The following is a 25,533-nucleotide window of genomic DNA, read 5'->3' as shown; positions in this document are numbered from 1 at the left end:
AGGTATGTTTAATTTTGACTTGGAGGTATGTTTGTTGAACAGAGAGCAATCAGCTGTTTGTTTCTGGTCCTCTTTTACAGCTGATTTTCCATCGGTGATGGAAAATTGAATTATAAAATTGTACCTAATTTACGGAAAACTTTACCTAAAAGTAGAAAGATGTACCTAAAAAGTAAATATGTATTTCTGTATAAAGAAAATAGGCGGACAACAATTCCCATCGATACCATATGAACTTCTGTACTCACATTAAAAAAATTTTGGCCATGAAAAAAATCTATTCGAGCAGCGCGAGACAAAACTATGATTTAGAAAAGGTGAATCGCTTTCTTCCCAGTTCTTCGATCGGAACTTTTAAAAATAAGTATTTTCCATCTATCTGGCGAAATGAACTACAGTTGCGTTACTTTGACCACTCTTGTGTATCATTTGTATGCCCCTTCACAAACGAAGTAAGCTATTAGACCACCACAAAATGCATTGAAATGTCAACAAAAATAAGAAGTGATTTCCTGAGAAGTTATTTGGCTACGTTCCAAATGTACCTAAAATTGTGTGTTTTTACCGAATGTACTTTCCAACTAAATAATGGTACGATTGTACCAACTTTTCCATCACTGTAGCAGCTGATTTCGTATTTCTAATTGCGCAGCTGACGTGTGTTTGAACACCAAACTCAATACCGTAATTTAAAGCTTAATTGCCTCAGCTAATTGACCTGTTTGAACATAGTCTAACATGATCAAATAAAAAAAAAATTAAAAGTTCGCTCAAGTACATCTTATACACAATATGTTATTTCGTTAGGTTGTTAATTATTTTAATAAGGACTGCAGCAGAAAAGATTAATGGCAGTGAAGTAATGTCTGAAATAAGCATTATTTGAGATAAACACTTTGGAAACAAATGTATTATTAAGGGTGCTCTCGGAGAGCAGGTGTGTGAGTCGAGTGGCGAATAAATTGGCCGTCTGTTGTGATTGCAGCATTTCGACGTTAAGCTTTCATTGCATTGTTGGACGCAAATTTTTTGCTGCACAGAGGCGGATGTTTGGCCCTCGGAGTGTACGTACGTCTAAAAGACTGGAAGCATGCCTTCCGTTTATCACAACATGATCGATTTGGTTTCTGGTTTTTCGATCTGTAGACAGTCATCTAGAATGATGGATCTTTTTATGATGGAACCTAGTACTACACATTAACATGTTTCGGGCCACGGCGAAGTCGATAAGCGTCAGTCCGTTATCGGGCGTTTCGTCATGGAGGCTGAATTTTCCAACAGTGGCGCCAAAGATCCCTTCCTTGTCCACATTGGCATTGAAATCGCCATGCACGATTTTTATATCGTGTCGGGGCAGCGCTCACATGTTCTCTCCAAGCGCTCATAGAAGAGATCCTAGGACGCCTCCGACACCGAATTTGCGCTCCCTCACGTGGCAACTGTATGTATATATTTACTTGTACGTATGTACATATGTATTTACTTATGAAATAGCTTAAAACTAAAGCCACTTACGGTTGCAGCTATCGATCTTGATGTTACTATAAGAGATTAGCAAATGAGTACTGCATTTATGTTTTTCCTGTTCAACAACACTAACACATACATATGCATTAAATAAGTCATGGCAACTGGGATCAATACATTTGGTTGCTGCCTGAGCCAACTTAAGTTACTACAATAATGTTATGTTTCACTACAATCTTTTCCCAGGCTCAACTTTATAATGCTAACCAATATACTGATGTATGTTTGATAGTTCACATGCCTGTATATGTGTGATTTTTTTGTAAAACTTTATTTCTCTGTAGGAAGCTTCACTTCATTTCGCTTTACCACTTATGTACGTAAGTAGTTACGTATTTATGTGGGTAGTGTGGCACTTAAGTGGGATTAACTACATCAGCAGCAGCCGTAATGCTGAAAAGTACCCAAAGGAAATGTTGATGGGTAAAGCTGATAGGCTACTTTGTAACGGAAAACAAGTAGCGCGCACAAAATGTACTCGTAGTCAGGGTTGCCACCTAGGTAAATTGTTACCAAAGTTGGTAGAAAAAATAAGGGTTGGGAAAAAGGTAAATTTTTTCTCATTTTGGTAGATTTTTTTGAAGTATTTTGTTTGAAAAAAAAGTAAAACTCTTAGAGCCCGCTTTATTCTTTCGTAGTTATCTTTATATTATAAATTTCTTTCCAAAAGTGTGGTCTACTTTATTGAGTTAATTTTCGAACGCTTTAATGTACACTTTTTTTATATACAAATGCACATACATATGTATAAACGTATATCGATAAAAGGCGATCGTATCGTTCACCTCTCAAAACTCATTTTACGGAGCTTTTTTTTAATGATTCTTTAAATAAAACAAAAAAATGGACAGGTATAAATTACACACTACAATTGTTGGCAAAAGAATTCAAAAACAACCAATTTTTTATCAATGGAAATTGTTAAATGAAACAAAAAAAGGCAAAAGACCGGCGGCAAAAAAAAATAAGTAAAAAAAATCAACGAGAATTTTTGCTGCACATTGTTGGTTATACTAAAATTCCATGGGCTATAAAACTCCGTACCCTAAATTATTCTAAAAACTCAGAGTAAAAAGTTCGAATTTAGGCGAAATTTTTTTGAATGTAGCTTGAATCCTTGATTTTTTATGGGTTTTGGTTAAAGCTCAAACAATATTTTTATACAAAAAAAGAAAAAAAAAATACAAAAAAAATTTTATTTGAAAAAAAGTGAATATTAAAAAAATCACAAAGCGGTTTTTTCAGTCACCGAATATGTCTTTAATAACAGAATATGTCTTTAATAACTCCAGTTGAAGTTTTTTCAAATGATAAAGTTTCGTTGTTGCCTTAAGTTTCATCACTGTCGCTTTTGGTTGAAGTAAACCATTGCCATTAATACCATCTCAAATACCATATCATTATTATTAAATAAAAAGTTCCTTAAAAACAATTTTAATTTTAATTTAAATAACTTAAAAACTAGAACAAAACTATTAAAATAACTAAAAAAGTTATTGGTAGATATTTTCTAGATTTGGTAGATTTTTTTCAAGTGGTTGTTAAGTATTAGTTAGTTAGTGGCAACCCTGCTCGTAACAGCATGTTTGATGCAATGTGTCCAGGGGGAAATCTTGGTGCAAATATTTAAGAAAGCAAAGAGTCATAAATTGGACCTTTTTAAATTGAACCTGATTGAAAGATATACTCGTTAGGGTTTAGCACTTTTCTCTGACTTGTATAATATATTTGTATTAAATTAAATCAGTTTAAGTTAAAGTGTAGATGAATAAAGGGTTTCGGTTAATTTGTATTCAAACAATGTATTCGAGACTCTAATTCATATCATCATAATTGTTTACCTACATCTGGCCGTAACGACGCCTTATGAGGTAGGTGCTATCTTGCTATTAAACTGAAGTAGGTATACATGTATGTATGTAGATCACTTAACCAAACAGTGAGTATATACGTACATATACAAAATCTGCTAGGTTTATAGTTGATAGTTTAGTTTCAATAGGCGAAAATAAGAATGGATTATTTTACAAAGGTAAAAAATTGGTGTCCACAAACATAAGACACAAAAACAACAAACAAAAATATTGGAATGCGTGTTTTTTTTATTTGGAAATTTACACATATTTATGTATATGCATACTTGACATTCTCTTCACAGCAATTGCATTACATCTGCTGTAGGACAATCAGCATCGACCGTTTACCATGTAGTGGCAGCTGTCATTAGTCGCTTGTCATGCTGACAATTATCGTTGAATGCTATGTGTTGCATACACAACAACAACCACACCTAGCGGTATTTATGTGTACATCATTCATGCATAACTTGTTAAGTGAACAAATGAGCGTGTAAGTGAATGATTCCTCATCAATAGCAATTACATGCAATTGCTAATACAATGGAGAGTATGCCAGCGAAGCACGCGAAAGCAGAAAAAGAAACCAATGAGGAAGAGGAAAACAGAAGCTCAGATTGAGAAAAACTAATCACGTTCATTCATTTCCACATCAACGAGGAACATCGGCATACAACGAATTCACTTCACTGCTTTCCGCCACTTTGAACCAACAGTGCGTATGAGCAACATTGTATATATGTATGTATGTGTGTATGACTGGCGACCACTCGATTAATTATGTTAGCTTTTATATGCGTCCAGCATGTATTGGACAAGCTATTCAGGAATTAATTAGTTGCTTTAATTGCATTTTCTTTTCTGGAAAAAAATGTCGCCTTCTCATATGGCAACATTATCTGAATGCAACATTTCAAAGAAAAACCCCCAATATTAGGGTTGCCAACCCTACTATAATATATAATATTGTACTATTTTGCCAGTCTGCGTACTATATACTGTTGCAAAAATACTACAGTGTACTATACTTTTCAGGCTTATTTGAAAAAGTACTATAACTTTCTAAGCAAATGTTGGCAACCCTACGCAATATACATGTGACGATACTGATAAAAGAGCACGAAAACTTGACAGCCCTGGCACAGGGCAGAATAAATGCAACATTATTTCGAGAAAAGAAAACGCTATAAGTTTGATAAAAGAACAAGTAAAGAAGTATAAGTCGGGCGAAACCGAACTTTATATACCCGCCGCAGGTATCAAATGTCGTCGTTTCAACTTTCTCTAAACTCCCTTTGCATTCACAATAAATATATTGGCCCGCTGTTCTAGTCAAGTTATAGTTGACATAATTTTCAATGAGATATCTGTCAAAAAAGCTGCAAATATTCTTAGAGTCGACTCTGTTTTGACTATAACTATGGGTCACAGTTTTTTTTTTTTTATATTTAAATCTTACTTAGAAGCAAAAATTTATGTTAAATTCGCATGGCTCCTGAAACAGTTTTTAAGAAAATAAGTTTGAAATATTCCAGCAACCTCTACAGATTTAAGTGCTTATTTGCATTAGTATATTCTTATTCACGTAGCATTTAAATTAATTTTAAAGAAAATTTTTAACCGTCAATCCTGTGGCAACGCAATTAAGTGTAGATACATATGTATATCCTTCGGGCGGCGCCACGCCCATTATCCAAAAATTTATATTCATCTATTTTTCTGCTAAGTGGTTATTGCAATAATCGATTTTGAGTGAATTAGCTTCAGTAGTTACTGATTTATCGCAGTTTTCATGCTTTTGTAAATTACCGTTATACAGTAGGTGAGCGTGGTTATTGCCCGATTTCAAAGATTTTCAACAGCTTTTTTAGCTATACCCTAGGCCAAGCTCCTATCGAGTTTGGTAAGGATTGGTGTAGCGGCTACTGAGATACAGCATTTCATCATAAATGGGTGGGGTGACGCAGGTTTTTCAAAAATTTCAGAATAATATTATGTTTTGCCGATATTCTAGTTTACATAGTAATTTTCAACATTTTTTATCCAATATTTACAAAAGTATCATAGTTTTAGCATTTTTCTAAAATACCGTTATTTGGGAAGTGGGCGTGGTTACAGTCCGACTTCGCCAATTTTCAATACCAACGTACCTTGAATAGAGAGCAACCTACATACCAAATTTCGTTGAGATTTCTCGAGTTTTTGCTGGAGTTATCGTGTACACGGCAGACTTTTTATTCATACGTTCTGGCTGTATCAAACAACCGTTATGTGAACAAAGTTATAAAACCCTTGTGCTCGGCTATAAAAATATAGATAATAATCTGATGCTATTACTTTTCTATGCCTTAAAGGAGTCATTTGTATTTACTTAGATCAAAAGTGACGTTGAGCCTAATATCGTTCTTCTTCTTCTTCATTGGCGCTGTAACCGCCAAAAACAGCACACCAGTCGTTTCTCTTTTGTGCCAACTGACGTCAAATGTAAATGCTAAATGAAGCCAGGTACTTTTCCACCTGTAGTTCGTTTCGCCTAAATTCTCGATCGAGATAACGGCTGAATTACACCTCAAATCTACTACTTCCATCCAACCGAATTGATCGAGACGAATTGCAGAAACGCACTACTGATCTTTCCTACGCAGAGGAGACCTTCCTTTTCCTCTGTTACCACCATCGCTCCACCAGGTTCATACAGCTCATCGTTAAATCGTCTGCGATATTCGCCATCGCCAACGCGCAAAGGCCCGTAAATACTTCACAGAATATTTTTCCCGAAAACTCCAAGAACCGGCTCATTGGCCATGTTTCTGCGCCATACATCAGCACGTGCCTGATGAGTGACCTATAGAGTGTTTTTTTTTTGTTAATGGAAAGGGCGAAATGTTACGGACAGGTCCTTACGACTTGTTATGTTCCGCCCCGTGCATTGTAACCCAAGCATTACTATTTGACTGTTTATCTGATGACAGGAGATACTTCGTTTAGTCCTCGTTCACCACAGACCCATTCGCTTAGCTTTCTTTGTCCAACTTAGGAAAAGGCAGAACAGACCTCGCGATTTTTATTACCCATGGTGTCGTTTTCATTGGCATACTCAAGCAACTGCAGGCTCTTGTAAAAAATAGTTCCTGAGCGGTTCAGTTCTGCGGCTCTTATTATTTGCTCCAACAGCAGATTAAAAAAATCACATGAAAGGAAATCACCTTGACATTTTTTGCTGCACATAGGCGCGTGCGTATCCTTTCTGCAACGAGAAATTGACCCGAGTCGACGCTTGGCCCTCGGAGTATACGTACGTCTAAAACGCTGGAAGCATACCTTCCGTCTATCACAACATGATCGATTTGGGTTCTCGTTTTCGATCTGAAGATAGCCATGTAGCTTGATGATCTTTTTATACTGGAACGTAGTACTACATACTGCCACGTTTTGGGCCCCGGCGAAGTCGATAAGCTTCAGTCCATTATCGGACGATTCGTCGTGGAGGCTGAATTTTCCGACAGTGGCACCAAAGATCCCTTGGCGTTGAAATCACGAAGCACGGCTTTGATACCGAGCGCTCATAGAAGAGGTCCTTGGACGCCTCGTGCTTCTTTTCTGTCGGGACGAGGGCGCCGATGAGCGAAATGTTAAAGGATCTTGCCAGACGTTGGGAGTCTCCCTTCTACCACAAATCCATCACCACAGTGTTTAAAATCAAATTATTTAATAAGTTAAATGAATTATTAAAGTATGAGCATCAATAGAAATGGGTTTGAAAACGCTTTATTTCTAAACTACATATATATCGGAGAGTTGCCACCACTTACTTCATTTATCCGTTTTAAGTGAAATGTGTACCACAATGTTAGAGGTCGGGGCTCCACCAATTTAATAAGAAGCGAATTAATAATAAACTTAACTATGGCAGAGAACTGTGTACTCATTTTAATTTTCGATCAAGATTAAGATTAGGATTAAGATTAATTATTCATTACTATGCAGGAAAATACTCTTGCTTTAAAACTAAATTCAATATAATTGCGGCATTTAGGTAATTGAAATATGTGTCAGAAGATGGGTGTCAGACGAAAGTAGTTTAAGAACAGTTTGGTTTGAAAATTTTTTACATAACGAAAGGGTGGTAAGAAATCTTTGGTTTGAACGTTTAGGATATTTTCGTGTTTATAAAGTTAAATTCAAATTATTTCATAAGTTAATTATTAAAAGCTGGGTATTCATCGAAATGGGTTTGAAAAGGCTTTATTTCGGAACTTTATTCAGAAGGGTTGCCAGGTACATATTTAAAAAATCAAATTCAACTTAACCCATCATTACTTAAAATTGGTATAATTGGTCGGACGAAAGAGATTTAACAAGATTTAGATTTAATAATACTTTTGAAAAAGCCTGCCACCTGTTTGAAAAGTCGAATTTAGTTAACTTATACACAACATACATATGTATGTATATTAAGGCGGGTATTTTTTTTCACTATGCGCGTATAGTAAAGCAGGACTCTACGTGTAATTCTAAGCATATTTTCCGAAGAAAACATGGGTCTAAAATCTATTTGGAGTTTCCCAAATCGCGAAAATAGGTTTCGCAGAAAAGGTGAAAATTTTTACTCTCGCGCCCTCTAGTGGAAGTTTAAAAAAAAAAAATATGTGCAGAAATGGATTCCTCATACTAAAAACCCTCTTGTACGACAGTATAGCAAAATGCTAAGAAAACCCATTTTCGCAATTTGGCAAACTCCAAATTATATTTAGACCCATGGTTTTTCGGCAACTTTGCTTAGAATCCTTCTGTGATATATGCGCATAGTCGAAAAAATTTCCTTTACAAATTGACTCGCCCTAATGTATTTGATATATATAAATATGGCGCTGGAGTCGAGTTATTTCGAAAATCCGTATTTTTTGTGCAATCTGGTTAAAATTCATAACGCGTATTCATTTAATTGCTTCTGCAAAAAATTTACCCAATAGATGGCGCTGCAGATGAAATATATAGAAACCCCGTATACCTGGTCTGCTTTGGCCCTATTTTTATCATATACGAATTTACTTTTCAGATAGCTAAATGAAAGAAGGGGGTTAGTTATGCATACAAAGAGCGCAAAATAGTGTGACGCAAGGGTGCGCTCACGACCACACTCGCCCTCATTGCAATCTTGCATCTACATCGGCTTGATGAAATTGCTCGAGGTGGCCGTTATTGCAGGAGTAAGACTCAAAGAAACCAGTTCTTGGATCAAACAAATGTCTGGCCATTCAGATTTTCTAGGCACATTACGTCGTCAAGGACAGCGTCGACGATTTTCTTACCTTTACCATCCATCCTATGTGGCGCATCGCACTACAGCAGCTGATACTGTATTGTGTCGTATTTTATTATTCCATTTTCTAAAAAAAAAATTATTCTCAAACGTCTTCATGTAATGAAGCAATTTCCTTCAGGTGATTTAGTCTTGCGGTGCGTCCTTGCTCTAGTTTTGATTAACCTCTTCGTGGCTGAGATTATAGATAAGCCCTGATAATTCAATACCAATTTAGAGCAGTCGCTTAAAGAATATTAGCACTCAACTCTCATTTTTTCCATTGCAGATCAGCAATTTGCCATAGCGGACTCCAATTCCAACAGCGTTACGAAATCATTTGTGCCGTGCAAAGTTTGTGGCGACAAGGCGTCCGGCTACCATTATGGTGTAACCTCATGCGAGGGTTGTAAGGTGAGAAACACAAACACACACACAGGCAATGTAACAATTTGTCAAATCAGATCAAGAAAAAAAAGCAATATACAGTAACAAATAAATATTTTGTATTCTATTTTTATTATCTGTGCCTTTAAATAAATTATTTTTTATTTGCTTTATAGGGTTTCTTTCGCCGCAGCATACAAAAACAAATCGAATATCGTTGCCTGCGTGATGGTAAATGTCTGGTGATACGTTTGAATCGAAATCGTTGCCAGTATTGTCGCTTCAAGAAATGCCTGTCGGCGGGCATGAGTCGAGACTGTAAGTGAAAACCAAAATTTAATTTTATAATGCCATATTTTCAATTTATATTTGTCATTTGGTGTATCGTGTGTATAGCACAATATGTATGTATGTATTTATTTTCCTGCAATCATAGACAGAAGTATGTATGCACTCGCTTACCACTTCTGATGTTTTCGCCTTACTGTGGCGCAAGCGCCGCCGCGGGTGATCATACCTTTAATTTATTGTATCTATTTCTTTACTACTCAAATATCGGCGTATCGCGTCACCTCGCTTGTCTGCTGTCTTGCCGCCAGTTTGACCCGTTGCCATTTTGTCCATCTGTCCGTTCACTTTATCGCAGGTAACTTTTTTAGTCTTTGGTTTGGTGGGGTGCAAAGAGTCAACTCGAGTCAAGCAACTATCACAAGGTGACAAGCTGCAACGCCGGCATTGGTGGAAAATTACCCATTGAAAAATCGTGCAAAAATATCTACTCAAATAAAAGTAGCAATAAAATGTCACTGCTGTTTATTAATGTAGCAACACTCGTTTCAATTGTCGCGGCAGTTGAACTAGAATCAGTTGCTTATGTTATACCTTCCGTGAAATTAATTGAAATACCATTTTAGACTTTTTTCGCTTAACTTTGTAAATGATATCATTATCAAGCAAAATTTGTGACATGCTAAATAATTACTTTCACCAATTGTAAACAAATGGAATTGGTAAAAAAAGTCAATAACTGTTTACTACCTTAAAATTAAGGTGATTCACAAGGTTTCGTAAGTGTCGTAATATCGTAAAGTTTTTACCGGTAAAACATATGTTAAGAGCACTCGAGATCAACACAGTATTCCCTTTAACAGTCAGAAAACTTAAAATATGACATTTAACATACTTGGCGAACCCCACAAAATATATTTTTAACCGCTGAGAAGTTTGCGACACACAACAATTCGACGCTTACGACAACATTATGAATGCCCTTATTATAATTTTTTTGTTTCGGCGCTATAAACAACATAATTATGAAGAAACAGAAATCAGAATGCACACTTTTCTTTGTGGCTCTTTAAAACTGCCTTAAACCTACCCAAAAAAATTTGAGCAATTTCGAAGTGGTGATGGAAGAGAACCTACAGAACTTGGATCGTTAGGGCAGAGTAACAGCTTGTATGGAGTTGGTATTTATATAGAGTAAAGAGATTCAACGGCGCCATATTAGATGCCTAGATCAGTGATGCTCAAAATAGCGCCCGCGGGCGGAACTCTTGAAAGCTCTTTGTAGATTTTATATGGACGCGCACAAAGTAAAAGCTCTCTCTGAGCATCGCTGGCCTAGATGTAGCTTCCATGAGTTCAAAACAAAACCCGGCAATCACCCGAAAGCTCAGGAAAGGCGAGCTTTGAATTTCTTCATATAGGAAAAAGAAGTGGGTGCTGTGGGGGGCTATACCGCTAGTCCAACTATATAAAATACAGAGATACGAAAAGTGGGAAAACTTGCTTCTGTGAGAAAGTAACATTCACTTCTGCAGCTGCAAGAATGCACAAAGCCCTAGCATACGGTGGAATAGAGACACACCAAATGCTACGTACATTCAGAGCAAGGCAGAAAGAGTACGCAGTCTACTCTCCACACACTTTCTGTATTCATCTGACCAGACTATAGAAATGCCTGTTTGAATATTTAGACCAACCTCATCCAATTGGGGCTTTACAAAAGTATCTTCACGCGAGACAGTGTCGGGTGGGTCATTTAACCCTTATAATTTTCCACGCGTGAATGGAATTTATCCGGCTTTACTACAACGTGGAGAGGATTTAGTTACCCCACACCTAGTAGATATAATGAAGTATAATTAAGCCCTGGCCTTCATCCAAACATTGTAGAGGAGAGGCCGGGTAACGTCTATATCGAAGATTGGAAGAAAGGATTACTTCTTAGCTAAATCCTTCAAGCAACATCCTTTTTTTTATAGGCGAAGGAGAAAATTATTTATAATGAAATCCGGTCGAATACTCTGAAAGTTAGCCCACTACACCGTGGTCAACACGCCTACAGGGCAGAGAGATCCACAGAGACAGCCCTCTAACAGTTAACAACGGCAATCAAGAGTGCTTTTCATTATGGCGAATTCCATTCACAAGAAGAAGATCCCTTCCGGGAATGAGAACTATAGCTCTCGATGGCATAGAGCTCAGCATCGTCTTGGAAGTGAGATATTGGGACATCATTCTCGACACAAAACTCTCATGGAAGAAGCACGTCGACATGACCACATCAACCTAGTGACTCTGAGGCGCTCATTCACGAAACTACAATGCCTCGCGTGTGTGCACCAGCCCCTATGGAATCAATTGAGGCTATTCTCGAGCTCAGGCAGCTGCACTTTAGCATAGAGCAGGCAACTAAACAATCGCTAAAAAACTTTAACTGAGATGGTTGAGGTAGAGGGAAAGTGCATGGAACATGAAATTTCTCAGGGATCAGATACCTGTAACCCGATTTCCACGGAATATCAGAGAATTATTAGCTTCCAAAGGAATTTCAAAATAGGGCTAGAGAACATGGCAATATAGAACGTCACCAAACAGGAAATGAAGAGGCAGACATGCTTGTTAGGTGCTAAGAAGGTGGCACCAACAACACCAACACGACATCAGAGAAGAGCTTAGACGAGAAGAAAAAACTAGTAGAGAACTTCACTGGAACCAAATAATTGAGCAGCGCAAGACAAAGAAGCTATTGGGAGGACACAGTAGAAAAACATATAACGATAAGCTCATTAACGTCCGACGTCATTGCAGATTAATAAGTCCCCCAAAACAAACTCGCGATCTGGTCTAATCATCCATGCCGTTTATGTGACAGGATAGCTGAAACTTCTGAGTACATACTTCTCCAATATGGTGTAGTGGCGAGAAGTAGCTCGGGTCACTAAACCGCTACCGAATCACATGCACGCGGTGTCACCAAATAACCTAATAGATTCCTCACAGTAGAGGTCTGTGGTCGCCTCATTTTTCTCTTCCATCCGGTCGTTGGATATTTTGAAGAACCTCGCTATGATGCAGATTGTGGCGAGGAATTTGTTCGAGAGGTGAGCGACTGTACTCGGCGATGCATGGCGGTTCTCAAGCCCGACGGCAAAACCAGGTTCTGGGATCAAAACAGCCTCCAGCTTGCAACCGCCCATACTGATTCACAAACGCCGCTGACTTCAGTCAACTCTCAAACCGAATAAGCCGTAGCGTCCACACCGATCTGCTACCCTTTCTGCCATAACCCAAGGCTTCACACGGGTGTGCTATCGCATCTCGCACATGAGTTGCTCTCGTTGCACAGATTTCGCGAACGGTAACTGCATACCAAAAGAACGACCATACCCCATTGCACTTCTTAGATTAATTGGCTTTTACATATTGTTACTTTCAACGTCCCATATGAAACCCACTACAATTCTTATCCACTTAAATGGGCTTGCGCTAATACCAAGGCATCCAGTTATCAACTATAAAGGTGTGCATCCATAAGTACCTACTATATGCGAATATATATATGTATGTAAGCATGTGTGTATATTTTAAAATTGCTTAAGACCAGGAAGGATGTTGCAAGCCGCACGTACTTACTTATGTATACAAAAAGATAAAAACAAAGCGCCAAAGGAAAATGTATAAGAAAAATCGGCCACTATCGACTGAAAAGGCGGAATTAAGGCGAGTGGCACGTCAAAAGTAGAAAACGTGCAACATGTGGGTGGGTGTACTACATACGATTTTTTGTCGGCATTGCATGCCAATGCAGACTAGCAATGAGTGCATCGAAGCAAATGAACACCAAAGGTAGGGAAAAAACTTTGCTTGAACCGGTCAAGAAAAACGAATAAGCCAAAAGTAGCAAATGGAAAACTGTTTCCGCTGACGAAATATGCAAGCTTAAATACATGTGTGTATACATACATACAGGGTGGCTGTTTGGGGAAGGCATTTTTTAAAAACTTAATATACAATATTATAGTTTTCAATGATAAAGTCCCAGTTTGTCATATTTTTTGGCAATGCGGTTTATTGAGTAGTCGTTTTCTCTGATATACTTTTTTTTTGTCGGAACCAGGCACAAAGCAACGCTTGCAGAAAACAGCACTCAGACTACATGCCGCCCATTTTACTGTTCTCATGTCACTTTTAATCTTGTCGATTTTCGAATAACCCTAAGCACATTATTTTGTGTTTTAAAAGAGCTCAGTTGTTCGTCTCTCAACATATCGCGACCAAATTCCTCATACCTAATCCTTACAAAGGTGTGATAAAAGCACAAAACGTGTTCCGTCGTGTCGTCCTCTTCAAGGCAGGATGGGAAAATGGAGTTGTCATGTACGCCTATCAAAGTCAGCAATCCAACAAGTTGTCTGCAGCAGTGTTGCCATTTTAGCCGTTTTCCAGCTAGATTTAGCCGGTTGCGATAGCAAACAGCCGGAGAAATTTCGGTTTAGCCGGCAGCCGATTTGTTAGCCGTTTTGTAAAAAAAAAATAAAGCCGTTTTTAGCCGATTTTGCTATTTGCCTTGGTTTCTTAAAATTCAAATATGTATATATGTTTCCATTTTTGATTAAGCTATCCAAAATCAGTTAGAAATGGCCACTAGCCTTATCGAGGAGAAAATTTTCATGTCAGGCAGGGTTATATAAAATTAGGCCGATTTCGCTTGTTTTTATTTTAGACGAATATATTTTTTTTCTAAAGAATGCCATAGCGTAGGGCTGCCGTAATCCTAAACCCATCGACCAGGACACTTGTCATCCAAATAAAAACACGAAGACACAAGCGAATATGGTGCCAATGTACTCCGTATAAGTACAGTTGCTTTCGTTCTAATATTATAAGCAATGTAGTTTTGTGGCACAATCCCTAGAGCTGAATGAGTGATGATGATGAAACGCTCAAGTTCTGAATATTTTTTTATCTTCAACAATAACAACAAAAAAAAAATTGTATCATAAAAGAAAAAATTGGTTTTTGTTGAATATAAAAGAAAAAATTTGTCGTGACGGTGACGTAACTTGGAAAAAGCGGCACCTATCACTTCATGACCATTTTTGCCAATTTGTATATGCATAACCTGAAGATAATTTAAGCAGGTTATCTTAAGTGAAGCCATTCTAAAAGGCTTACCCAACCAGGACTGAAAAAAGTGCTTCCATGCATGCTTCCTAGAAACGTGATTCCTATTTACAATTTACGCGAATGTGCTTAAGTAAATGTTTATATTGCTTAGCATTACAAATAAGATTCAAGAGGCATTTTAAGTCTAAATATAAAAATTTGATATGAACCTTAAATAAATTCCCTAAAAAAGTATGATTTTTATCAATTAAGAAAAACTTTAAAAGAACTTCTTCAAAAGGCGTCCTACAAAAGCCCTTCTGAAAGCTCTTTTTTCAACACACTAAAGTTCCAAAAAGTATAAAAAAATACGAACAAAATATTGCTTACTACGTTAAAAAAGTTGCTTGTTTCTTTAAAAAAAAACGTTTAGTCTTTTAATTAGAGTTTTTTGCATTGATTGCGATAATCGGGGCTATCACTGAATCCATCGTAGTGCGATTTTTGTGAAATCAACTTATGGTTGTATTGAATACGCGATGTACCTTTGTGAAAGGTGCCTTTAACGATGATAATTTGGTATGAAACCACTCCTTTATGGATTATGTCAGATTAGTTTCTTTGATTACTCTCTGTAACGAAAATATGTTAAGTAGAAAAAGATCAATGACTCATTGGGAATCGGCGAAGTAAGGAAAACTACTTACCTATCTTATTTGTTATGGAACCTAGTGCTTAACTAAATTTTGCGGATAAGTTGGGCAAAAAGGCACCGTCTGAGCGTTATCCGCCTAAAACTTAACTAGTTTTGTTCACCACGTGTTATGAGGTAGAAAGCTTTTGAACTCCATCACTCAATGAAGCAAGTCTTAAGTTGCCGAAAGAGACGAACATTTTGGGATTATTCCCTTCTCTAAACTTTTCTGGAAATTGAACACTGAAGAGCGGATAATACGATCCACCCTTGCAACAACACATTAGAAGACGTTTAGAGGCTACGACTGCAGATAACACTTTGGGTATACACAGCGGTAGTAAGAAGTATTCTTACCTATGACGTGGTAGGAGGTAGTTGATACAAAATATTATCTTATCAACATGCAAGGGGGCAAGCAAGTCTCTAGTCCTAGGGCGTGTTAGATACACTTCTGGGCCTTCAACCAATAGAAGTTTTACGTGAAAATCGCCACAGCTAGACGCGCTCCGAGACTTAGGACGTTTAGTAGGCTGCTTCCACGGACTGAGTCGTGAGAAACAGAGAAGCGAAATTAGAGAATTGGAGTTTGACCGCATCTTGAAAATCATCACTCAGATTACTGCAGCATTTTTCAGGCAGAGATCTATACAGGCCGGGTAAAAACTATATATTTCTCATTCAAACACTCGTATTTGTCATTGACATTCTAGCTACCATTAAGACCTTAAGAATGTCGAAAATTCCTACAACGTCTTGGCTAAACGCATAGTGGAGCGGCGAGCAAAGCGACGATCATAGCATCGAGCAAAATGTCAATTTCAAACGCGTGTGTACGCTGTGCTCTTCACTATGGGCGCTTCCATTGAAACAAATACGTTTGTAATCGAGGCTTTGCTCGATGCTCTTTGCTCGCCGCTTCACTATGCGCTTAGCCTTATAAACACATGGACGATCTTCACTTAGCCCCAGAGCGCAGTGCTGTTTCGCTAAAGCTAGTGCGCGAGTGGCCGGAAAATTTTTTTTATTACAAGGTTTGGAGAAGCAAGTCCAGGCATATACGGCTCTTGGTGATCGCTGATCTCTAATCTGAACCATGCAAAATATCGCGATCGTCCAGGGCTTGAATCGTCACATCCGTTCACGGATCGAAAACGATACGAAAGAAAATTACGCGATGCGTCAGGCAGTATAAGCTGAATGGGACAACGTATGTCATGATCCGAAAAATGTATTTTTACGTGACGAATAGTACGATATCGTATGTGACGATTCGAGTCCTGGTCATCGCTCGATGAGCGACATGTAAAGCTTCTTACCGAAATATTACCACTGCGGTGGTTTGTTGACCCCTGTGGCTGACAGACTCGGCACTGCGGATAATGATTTCTGTAGTAGTTGTTACGAAGGCATGATTTAAGAATATGTAAATATGGGTTTTAAGAGAAATCCTCTCATCTGGGCCTCTGTGATGACTAGTGTCGTACGGTGTAGTCTAGGCTTAAAAAAGAAATGGGTGCTGGCATGTGCAGTGAAGCAAAATCTGCTGAGGGAGGAGATTTAGACTTCAAACTTTTTAAGTAAAAAGAAAGCACCCGCCACCGGTTAAAGCATTTTATCCTTCGGCCAGCAAATCCATCGTCAAAAACTTGACGATTGGCTTTCACAGAGGCCGCAGAACAGCTAAACTCATTTTACCCTCTATCTCGAAAAGTCCAGCTAGGTATCTGCCGTCTTACAGCAGATGGGACTGAGAAAGGTTTTGGGATTGCTGTCTGGTCTCTTCTCGAGGTAAAATCACTGGTATACGAGCGGCATATGTATGTACATACAACAGAATTGCCACACTAGAAAATGATTTGCAGACGGTTTTTTTTTTTTGTAGTTCTATCACAAAAACAGTACAACGATCGCAATATAGTCTGAGTGCTATTTTTCCCACGGGTTATTTCAAATAGGTACGACAAATACAAAACAAGTTGTATTAAAATTGTCTCATTTTACAATTGACACCCTATACCAAAGTGTTTGCGCTATACTCGTGTAATAGTTGCTGCGTGCTGCAGCGGATCGTACGTGTTTGCCTGGAGATGATAGTGCCGTTGGTGCAACAAAATATCAAACGTGAGGTCTGTAACAAATTGCCACATTGGTTTTTTGTTTTGTGAATTATTCTGCATGCATTTCAATCAATTTGCAACACAAGTACAACAACAATAAGAATAAGTGCACAGCAATAGGGGCGCATGCAGGCCCAGCAACTCAAGTGGCGGCATGCAACATACATATGTGTGCATGTATGTACTCGTACCTGCAAACGGTTAACTGACTCCCAGTAGTGTCGTACGAGGCATCTGCGAACTTACAAATTTACGTAAATGTGTATGTTGTGTACATGCATTTACATACAACTACGTTCATTTGCATTAGTATTTAACCATTGCTGCACCTTTTTGTAACCTCACGTTAAAGCCATTGGCCGGGCAATTGGATAAACTTCCTCGACTTTATCTTATTGCGTTATGTGGCTCGTGTTGTTCGTTGATATTCTTCGGTTGTTGTTTTTGTAGGGGATTTTCCTTTTTTTCATCTTACCTTTTACTTTGTACCTCAAGAGTGGTTTTGTTTTCATTTTCGTTTGATCGAAGCGTGTACGCTTTTCAACTGCAACAGCAACAGCTATACAGCGGTTCATGAACCCCAAAAAGTCTACCATCAGACTTGTGTGGGCGGATGGTGCCACTCAAGCGTCTAGCTGTTGGAGATAAAGTGATTAGGAGAAGCTAACGAACTAAGCTTAAAATAATTGCAAGGAAATAACTGGAAAAATTACCTTCACTCAATAGTTTAGCCATTTTTTTTTTATTATCGATATAAACAAAGAAAAATTTAAGATATATGAACTCAAGTTGAGTTTAATAAACATCTTTTATAGATGCAATGAACTGCTTTGTAGCAAAAAAAATGCTTGCATTCCATTTTATGTCGTAATAGCTGAGCTTTGATAAAAATAGAGATTATAAATTCCCATGGTTGAGTAACTGCATTCAGAAATTAACGAAGGTCCAAAAAGCAAAATATTTCAGTCTGCCTTCATATGGCTCAGATATATGCGCTAATTTTCAGTAGAGACTTCGGATTTTTTTTTGCGATGTTCAATGAAGATTTCTTAGGAGACGTTTCTATCTTCTTTACATATATAAAAAAGTAAGTGCGTCTGGGCCACACTGGAGAAGTGAAACTTACGTTACATATCTATTTTATCTCATAATCAATATACATATGTACATACATACATACATACATCTTCTTTTGCTTAAAGACATATTTTTTGTATTTTTGCTATCTAGATCCCTACCTCTACCCCTGGTCGTTATAATTACATTTATGTTATTCTGTTTTCCTTTATCTTCATTTTTGTATATATGGATAACAATATCGATAGTAATATCCAACAAAATATCGATAACAAAACCAATAAAAATATCGATAACAAAATCGATGATAAATTCGACAAATTCGAAAAATATCTATAACAAATTCAATAAATAATCGATAGCAAAAATCGATTAGAAAATCGATAAAAATATCAATAGCAAAATCGATTAATAATCCATAATAAAATCGATAAAAATATCGTTATAAAATCGATAGCAATATCGATAAAAAAAGATATCGATAACAAAATCGTTAAAAATATCGATAACAAAATCGTTAAAAATATCGATTAAAAATCGATAAAAATATCCACAACAAAATCGATAAAAGTATTGATTATTATATCGATAAGTTCCGAAAATATCGATAGCAAAATCGATAAAAAACGATAAAAATTTCGATAACAAAACCGATAAAAGTATCGATCATTATATCCCGAGAATCCCGAAAATCTCTAAAATCCCAAAATAGTTCCCAGATTGAGTCTCTGTGGCTCTATCTCTATCCTTTTCTCTATAATTAACTTTATTTTAATCTTTCTTCCTCTATCTTCATCTTTACTTTTCCATATATTTATCTTTGTTTTTACTTTTATGTTTACCATTTTCTTCATCTACATATTCCCCTTCACCTTTGCCGTTATATAAGTAAAGTGTTTAAATTTACCTAGGTCTTCCTTTTTGCCTTTAACCTTACGCATCTTTGTTTTTGTTTTTATTATTACCTTTGCCTTTATCCTTTTCTTTATCTATGTACGTGCTCACCTTTACTTTCATTCTTGTATTGGTGTTTTTTTAAGTGTTATTCTTTAAACTTTTATTAGGAAGTTTTTTGTTAAATTAATACCATGTGCATACACTCAAGAAGCACTTGATTCAGCCGCAACCATTTCCGTTGCACCATTTCCGTGTGCAATTTCCGTTGAATTTGCCAATTTACTCCCAACCAACCAACCGTCGCTAAAGAAGTTTCACTTCAATAAAACTGTAATAGGTCGATGTCTGTACATTTTAGATATTAAAGAAAAATTAGACCAACAGAAGCCAAATCAGCAATCTTTTGAATTTTTGTCTGTCTGTCTGTCTGCATGTTTGTACGCGCATCCCTCATCATCTAATGCCTGGAATTGAATGCAGTTTTCCTCGGTATATTGCTAGAGGTCTAACTTAAAATATAGAAAAAAGAAAATATATAGATAAATTGAGAATTGCCACCGGTTTGAAAATTTCAGTTTAAGTAAATTGATAAGATAAAGAAAATATTGCAATATATTTTTTTAGTCATTGCAGAGGCTGATGGTAGCCAACCGCAGCAATACAAAGACATTGGGAATTGATTTCCACTGCTCATTTATATCCAGCCCATGAGAAGTTTCTTGTTTAAGCAAGATTTAGAGTCGATTGCTGGGACAAATATGTTTAGCTTTCATGCGGATTGTAGCAATTCGTCCACTGTTGAGGGTGAACCTGGAGACAAGGTGCTAAGGCCTACGCCCCAAATCACATACCAAATTTGTCCGCCGTCTCATGGCAGCTGTAATAGACGTCGCATGGTGCTTATGCTGGCAGAAAAAAGTCAGCCAAAAATATTTCCCTCAACTATAACCAACTTATGGGTTGAGAGAAATATATTTAGCTGAAGTTTTCTGGGTGTATCACATTTTCTGTATTAAGGAGATGTCAGCAGGGTATTTCTCTTAGAAAACCAGCAGTTGGCACCTTTCCTTTGGAGGGTCTGGACATTTCAAGCGTATATCCGTAAATCGTAGCCATTGTTTCATGTGGCGGTCGTCAAAGTTTGGAGGACAATTAAACGGGGCCTTTTCTAGGTTTGCCTCCCCCCACCCCCTTCCTTTCCCATACATTTGATCCCACGTATATTCAAATTATTTCTGACGGTGGAATTTATTTCGGACCGAAAGTGATGAAAGAAATTAAGAACAAAACAGTAATGTTATGTAAAAATAAAAAAACAACAAATGCATTAAACTTACGCACAGAGCAATGAGAGCAGACGTCACAAAGTCTGGCCGGTTTATGCAATGGAAAATGACTCATTTTACAAAATGTACTGAAATTAAAAGTTTCAAATTCCTAATCGCCCTCGTTCGTACCTTGGCTCGTTTTTTGCCTCGCAATGCAGCTTTTTTCGCTAATATTTTTATTGTGCACTCAACCGAGTGAGCGCTAACAACATTCAAGCGGCCTGTTAATACGCAAGCGCGCATTCATGTGTTCAGAGTTCGAACCACGCTTTGTCTATTCAGAATACGCCTGTTAAGCGTTTCCCCTTTTTTTTATGCCTCAGAGCAATTAAAGTACCTCAGCAGCAGTTGTTGGTTGGCCAACGCGATTAGTCGAGAGTCATCCATGGGTTATGGCATTTAAGAATTTCGATGCTTATACTCGTAGCTCCCAGCTATTTTTGGTTTTGTTTATCTATTGTTTTGATTTATTTTTCTTTTATTGTTGGTATACATACGGGTATGTATTTATGTTGCTGTTCTTGATGGCTGCTTTTGTGGTCGCTATTGTGTTTCGATGGTGTTACTTGCACCTCCACTCGTGCATAGACAATTTAATTTGACATGACCCAGTTAGGCGGCTCAGCGGTTTGTCCACTCACTCACCGGCTCACTTATTATTTTGTCATTGTTGCTTAATTTTGACGTGACTGCAATTGTTTTTAATTTGTTGTATTTGCTTTACTTTGCGCTTTGTTCGTATGTACATATTTCGGTTAAGTTTCTTCTTACAGCTAAGTTTGAAAGCAAATGGTTAACGTAAATAAAAGTGTTATGCGAATTTTAAGCAAATATTCGCATAATTATTTTCGGTCGTAGGCATGCACATTGAAGTGTGTTTGCTAAAATTAGCTCGCTGGTAGTTTAAAACTATAAGTAAATAAATTTCAAAATATTTTTTTTAAATACAAATGAACCAAGGATATACACAATACATATTCATATAATAATTTCCCTGCAAAAAATCGGACTAGCTCAGAACTAGCGTTGAACTAGACCTTTTGCCGACACTACTAGCCAACTTGTAGCTATGAACAGCATTATCGTTAGACCAAGAGACCTACATATAGGCGCTTGTTTGGGCGTTGAGAACAGATCGATGAACCCCAAAACCCACCCCTTGTGTACGCTAATGGATAGTAATGAAGTGTTGCGAGCTTCAATGGAACTTATGACTCCCTAGTTAACTCCTTCGCATTCTTCTTCTTCTTATTTGGCGCTGTAACCGCCTAAGCGATTTTGGCCGAGTTCAGCAAAGCATGCCAGTCTTTTCTCTTCTGTGCCAACTGACGCCAATTGGAAACGCCAAGTGAAGCCAAGTCCTTCTTCACCTGATCTTTCCATCGCAATGGGGGCCTTCCTCTTCCTCTGCTACCACTAGCGGGTTTCGAGTTGAATACTTTCAGGGCTGGAGCGTCGGTGTCCATTCGAACAACATGATCAAGCCAGCGGAGCCACTGTATTTTAATTCGCTGCACTATGTCCATGTCATTTTAAAGCTCATATAGCTCATCGTTCCATCGTCTGCGGTACTCGCCGTCGCCAACGCGTAAAGGCCCGTAAATCTTCCGCAAAATCTTTCTCTCGAATACTGCAAGAGCCGACTCATCGGATGTTCGTCATTGTCCATGCTTCTGCGCCATATACCAGCGCGGGTATGATGAGTGACTTATAGAGTGTGTATTTCCATGCTGACATTATTATCGGTGTTAATGCTGGTTCCCAAGTAATCGAAATTCTCCACTCTCTCGAAATTAAAACTGTCAACACTGACGTGGGTCTCAAGGCGCGAATGCGCTGACTGTTTGTTTTATGACAAAAGATACTTCGTCTTGTCCTCATTTACCAGCAGACCCATTCTCTTTGCTTCCTTATCCAACTTGGAAAAGGCAGAACAGACTTCGCGGTTTTTGTTACCGATGATGTCGATGTCATCGGCATAAGCCAGCAATTGTACGCTTTTGTAGTAAATTGCTCCTGAGCGGTTCAGTTGTGCAGCTGTTATTATCTTCTCCAACATCAGATTAAAGAAGTCACATGAAAGGGAGTCGCCCTGTCTGAAACCCCGTTTGGTGGCGAACGGCTCGGGGAGGTCTTTCCCAATTCTGACGGAGCTGGTGGTATTGCTCAACGTCATTTTACACAGCCGTATGAGTTTTGAGGGGATGCCAAATTCAGACATAGCGGCGTATAGGCAACTCCTTTTAGTGCTGTTGTCGAAAGCGGCTATAAAGTCGACAAATAGGTGGTGAGTTTCGATCCTTTTCTCGCGGGTCTTTTCCAAGTTTTGGCGTATTGTGGTGGATTTGCCAGGTCTAGGGCCACACTGATAAGGTCAAATCAGTTCGTTGACGGTGGGCTTCAGTCTTTCGCACAATACACTTGACAATTTATACTCCAACGATACGTAAGACGTACCAATTTAAAGGCCAGATTTACAGCTATTGACCAAAAATTAATAAAATACCGCTGTGATAATAGATAAAACTTGATGCCTGGAGCTTCTTATGAGCAAATCAAATTTTTGGCAGTAAAAGTCAGTTACGCGGTTTTGCAGAATGACGATACGCGGTCTAGTACTTTAAACGACGATATGAAATTGATCCCATACTCATGGAGAAAGTTGGGGCTATTTTAAAAGGGGGGTGGCGCCGTACAAACGTACTGACTTTTAGCTATCTTTGAATGTATATATAATTAGTATGTGCATGTGTGTGTTTGTGAGTGGAGTCCTCCTAAATGGCTGGACGGATTTTAACGAAATTTGTGTTCGTTTGAGTAGATCTCTGCATTGTTTAGGTTCACAATTCGACTCGTCAGTTGGCGCTGGAGTCGATTTATTACTGAAAATCGTAAAGTCAGAAAAAATGCCGTGAACTTTCGATTATTGGACGTGGTAGAACGCTGAGTAAGTCTAATGCCCGTTTGTTCCGAATGACCCAAATGGATGTGATTTTCCAATATTATTAAGCGTTATTGCTTCCTTTGGAAACACCAGGATCATTATTGCCGCCAGCGAGTGAAGAGGAAGAAGTTCTTAAAATTTACTTCGTCGTGCGATTAATCGTGCTATGAAACACCAGATCATTGGAAAATTTCAAGAACTTCTTCACGGCCATAACACTTTCGTTAGGTTATTTAAGTCACCAATGAAAATATGCCTTCTGCCGACCACCAAACCATAATCTTAGCCGATAAATGTGCCACTCGAAATCATAAACGTGAATTGTTGGTGAAAATGTTGGACCAAAATGTTTCAATAAAAATAAATTAATTTTTGGCGGCACGAAAGGGCGCCGGGTCTGCTAGTTCTCTAAATAACAGCCAAACCGTTTTTGCAAACCTTGAATTCGTAACAAGGATTCGTATTATCAAACCAGTGAGCTTTGTTACATTTGGTGATCGATGGGCGGCGTGTTGCGCTGAAAATAATAGGACAATATTTTACAGGCTTATTTATAATTGAAATCATAAAACAACATCTTTTCACTTTTACAAAAGGATTAAATAAAAATAAAAATTTCGATCCGCACTAATGTACATATGTATGTAGTATTTACTTCTCTGTTGGAATTTCAAATATAGATTGTTAATTTGCAAGTTTGATACAAAAATTTAATTTGTGAAATTTTTTTCGCGTATAAATACTCGGCCTTGGTATTGTTTACGCCAAAGTAACCTCTTTAGGTTAAACAATATTTTCGTAACAGTTTGTATATTTTTATTTACTCCTATTTTACTAAATCAACTTTAGTTACATATGTATGTATGTATGTATATCTGTGCATATGTATGAGTAGGTATGTGCATATGTACCACGTACTAACATTGACTGGTACAGCGGCAACAACAAATAACTCCAGCCGCGCAGATTACTCCAAGTAGCAAAACACAACGGCAACAAAGTAATGCATCAAGTATCAAATGAAACTGCTGGTTAAGAAGTAAAAACATCTGCGATGGCGTAAATTACCCATTTTGTGGTGCTCAATTCATATGGCCCATAGATTCAACGAAGCAGTTCAACACTGGATAATTTTGAAGCTATGAGATAGCGCAAGGCAATACGGCTAGCAAAATTGTAAAAGATTCGCACATTTATTAGTTACTTATAAGGAGTTGAATATTTGGAATAGGTACCAGCATGGGAAACATCGAAGCTGCCAGGACTAATGACGCCATGGCTGTTTCTTACAGTCTGGATCCGAACAGATATCGCAAAACAAACAAGACAAGTATGCATATAAGTATATACTTATGTAAATTCTTAAGAGTACTTAGCTATATTTGAGTATGCTCCAAATATGAGGTTGTTGCCTTCAACGGCTGCTTGAGAACCGAATCGAAATGATGGAATAATTTTTCAAAGTACGTTGAACTTTTAAGATTTCACAAACTTCGCCAATGCATCTGGCCACTTGTGCATTGGGTATAAAAATAACCATCAACTGTAATAAACTCAGTAGTTACGCAGTGGCAGCAACATTTTGCATTGAATTCGGTTGTTGCACCACGTCGCGACACAGCAAAGCGCATTGCCAACTGCAACTGCAACTACAACAGCAACAACTGCAACTTGGCCAATGTGTGTAGATATGTATGTAAAGTTGTGCAAATATATAGTTTATGCACAATACAATACACACCGTGTCAAAATTATAAGCGCACCACATGTTGAGAAAGTCTTGACAATTTATTAAAAAAAAAATAAATTTTAGTAATTTTGGATGTGTAAATAAACATCTTAGCTCTCGGTATGGGTTCTATTTCCGTTAACTCAGCAAAAAAAATTTAAATTCTTTTTATGTAACTTAGCAGAAAATGTGTCATTGCTTTAGCTTGCTAGTTCAGAATTATTTCGGGATCATTGCGATACGTTTCGTGACCTGTTCAGTACCGTGTCGGGACTAGT

The 25,533-nt window shown here is 37.8% G+C and overlaps 1 protein-coding gene across 1 annotated transcript in view; it reads left to right on the top strand.

The window, feature by feature from the left end:
* The window catches only part of LOC118745995 (ecdysone-induced protein 78C-like), a 242,933-nt gene that overhangs the window by 32,324 nt on the left and 185,076 nt on the right, over nucleotides 1–25,533 (top strand). Inside the window, exons 2-3 of the mRNA XM_036479708.1 lie at nucleotides 8,975–9,099; nucleotides 9,249–9,390. Of these exons, the coding sequence (XP_036335601.1) occupies nucleotides 8,975–9,099; nucleotides 9,249–9,390 (267 nt within the window). The remainder of the gene's footprint in view (nucleotides 1–8,974; nucleotides 9,100–9,248; nucleotides 9,391–25,533) is intronic.

The sequence above is a fragment of the Rhagoletis pomonella genome, unplaced genomic scaffold, assembly GCF_013731165.1.
Source record: "Rhagoletis pomonella isolate Grant_MI unplaced genomic scaffold, Rhpom_1.0 Rhpom_scaffold_00010, whole genome shotgun sequence".
NCBI lineage: Eukaryota > Metazoa > Arthropoda > Insecta > Diptera > Tephritidae > Rhagoletis > Rhagoletis pomonella.
Note: the sequence above shows the minus strand (reverse complement) of the source record. Positions and strands in the feature narration are given on the sequence as shown.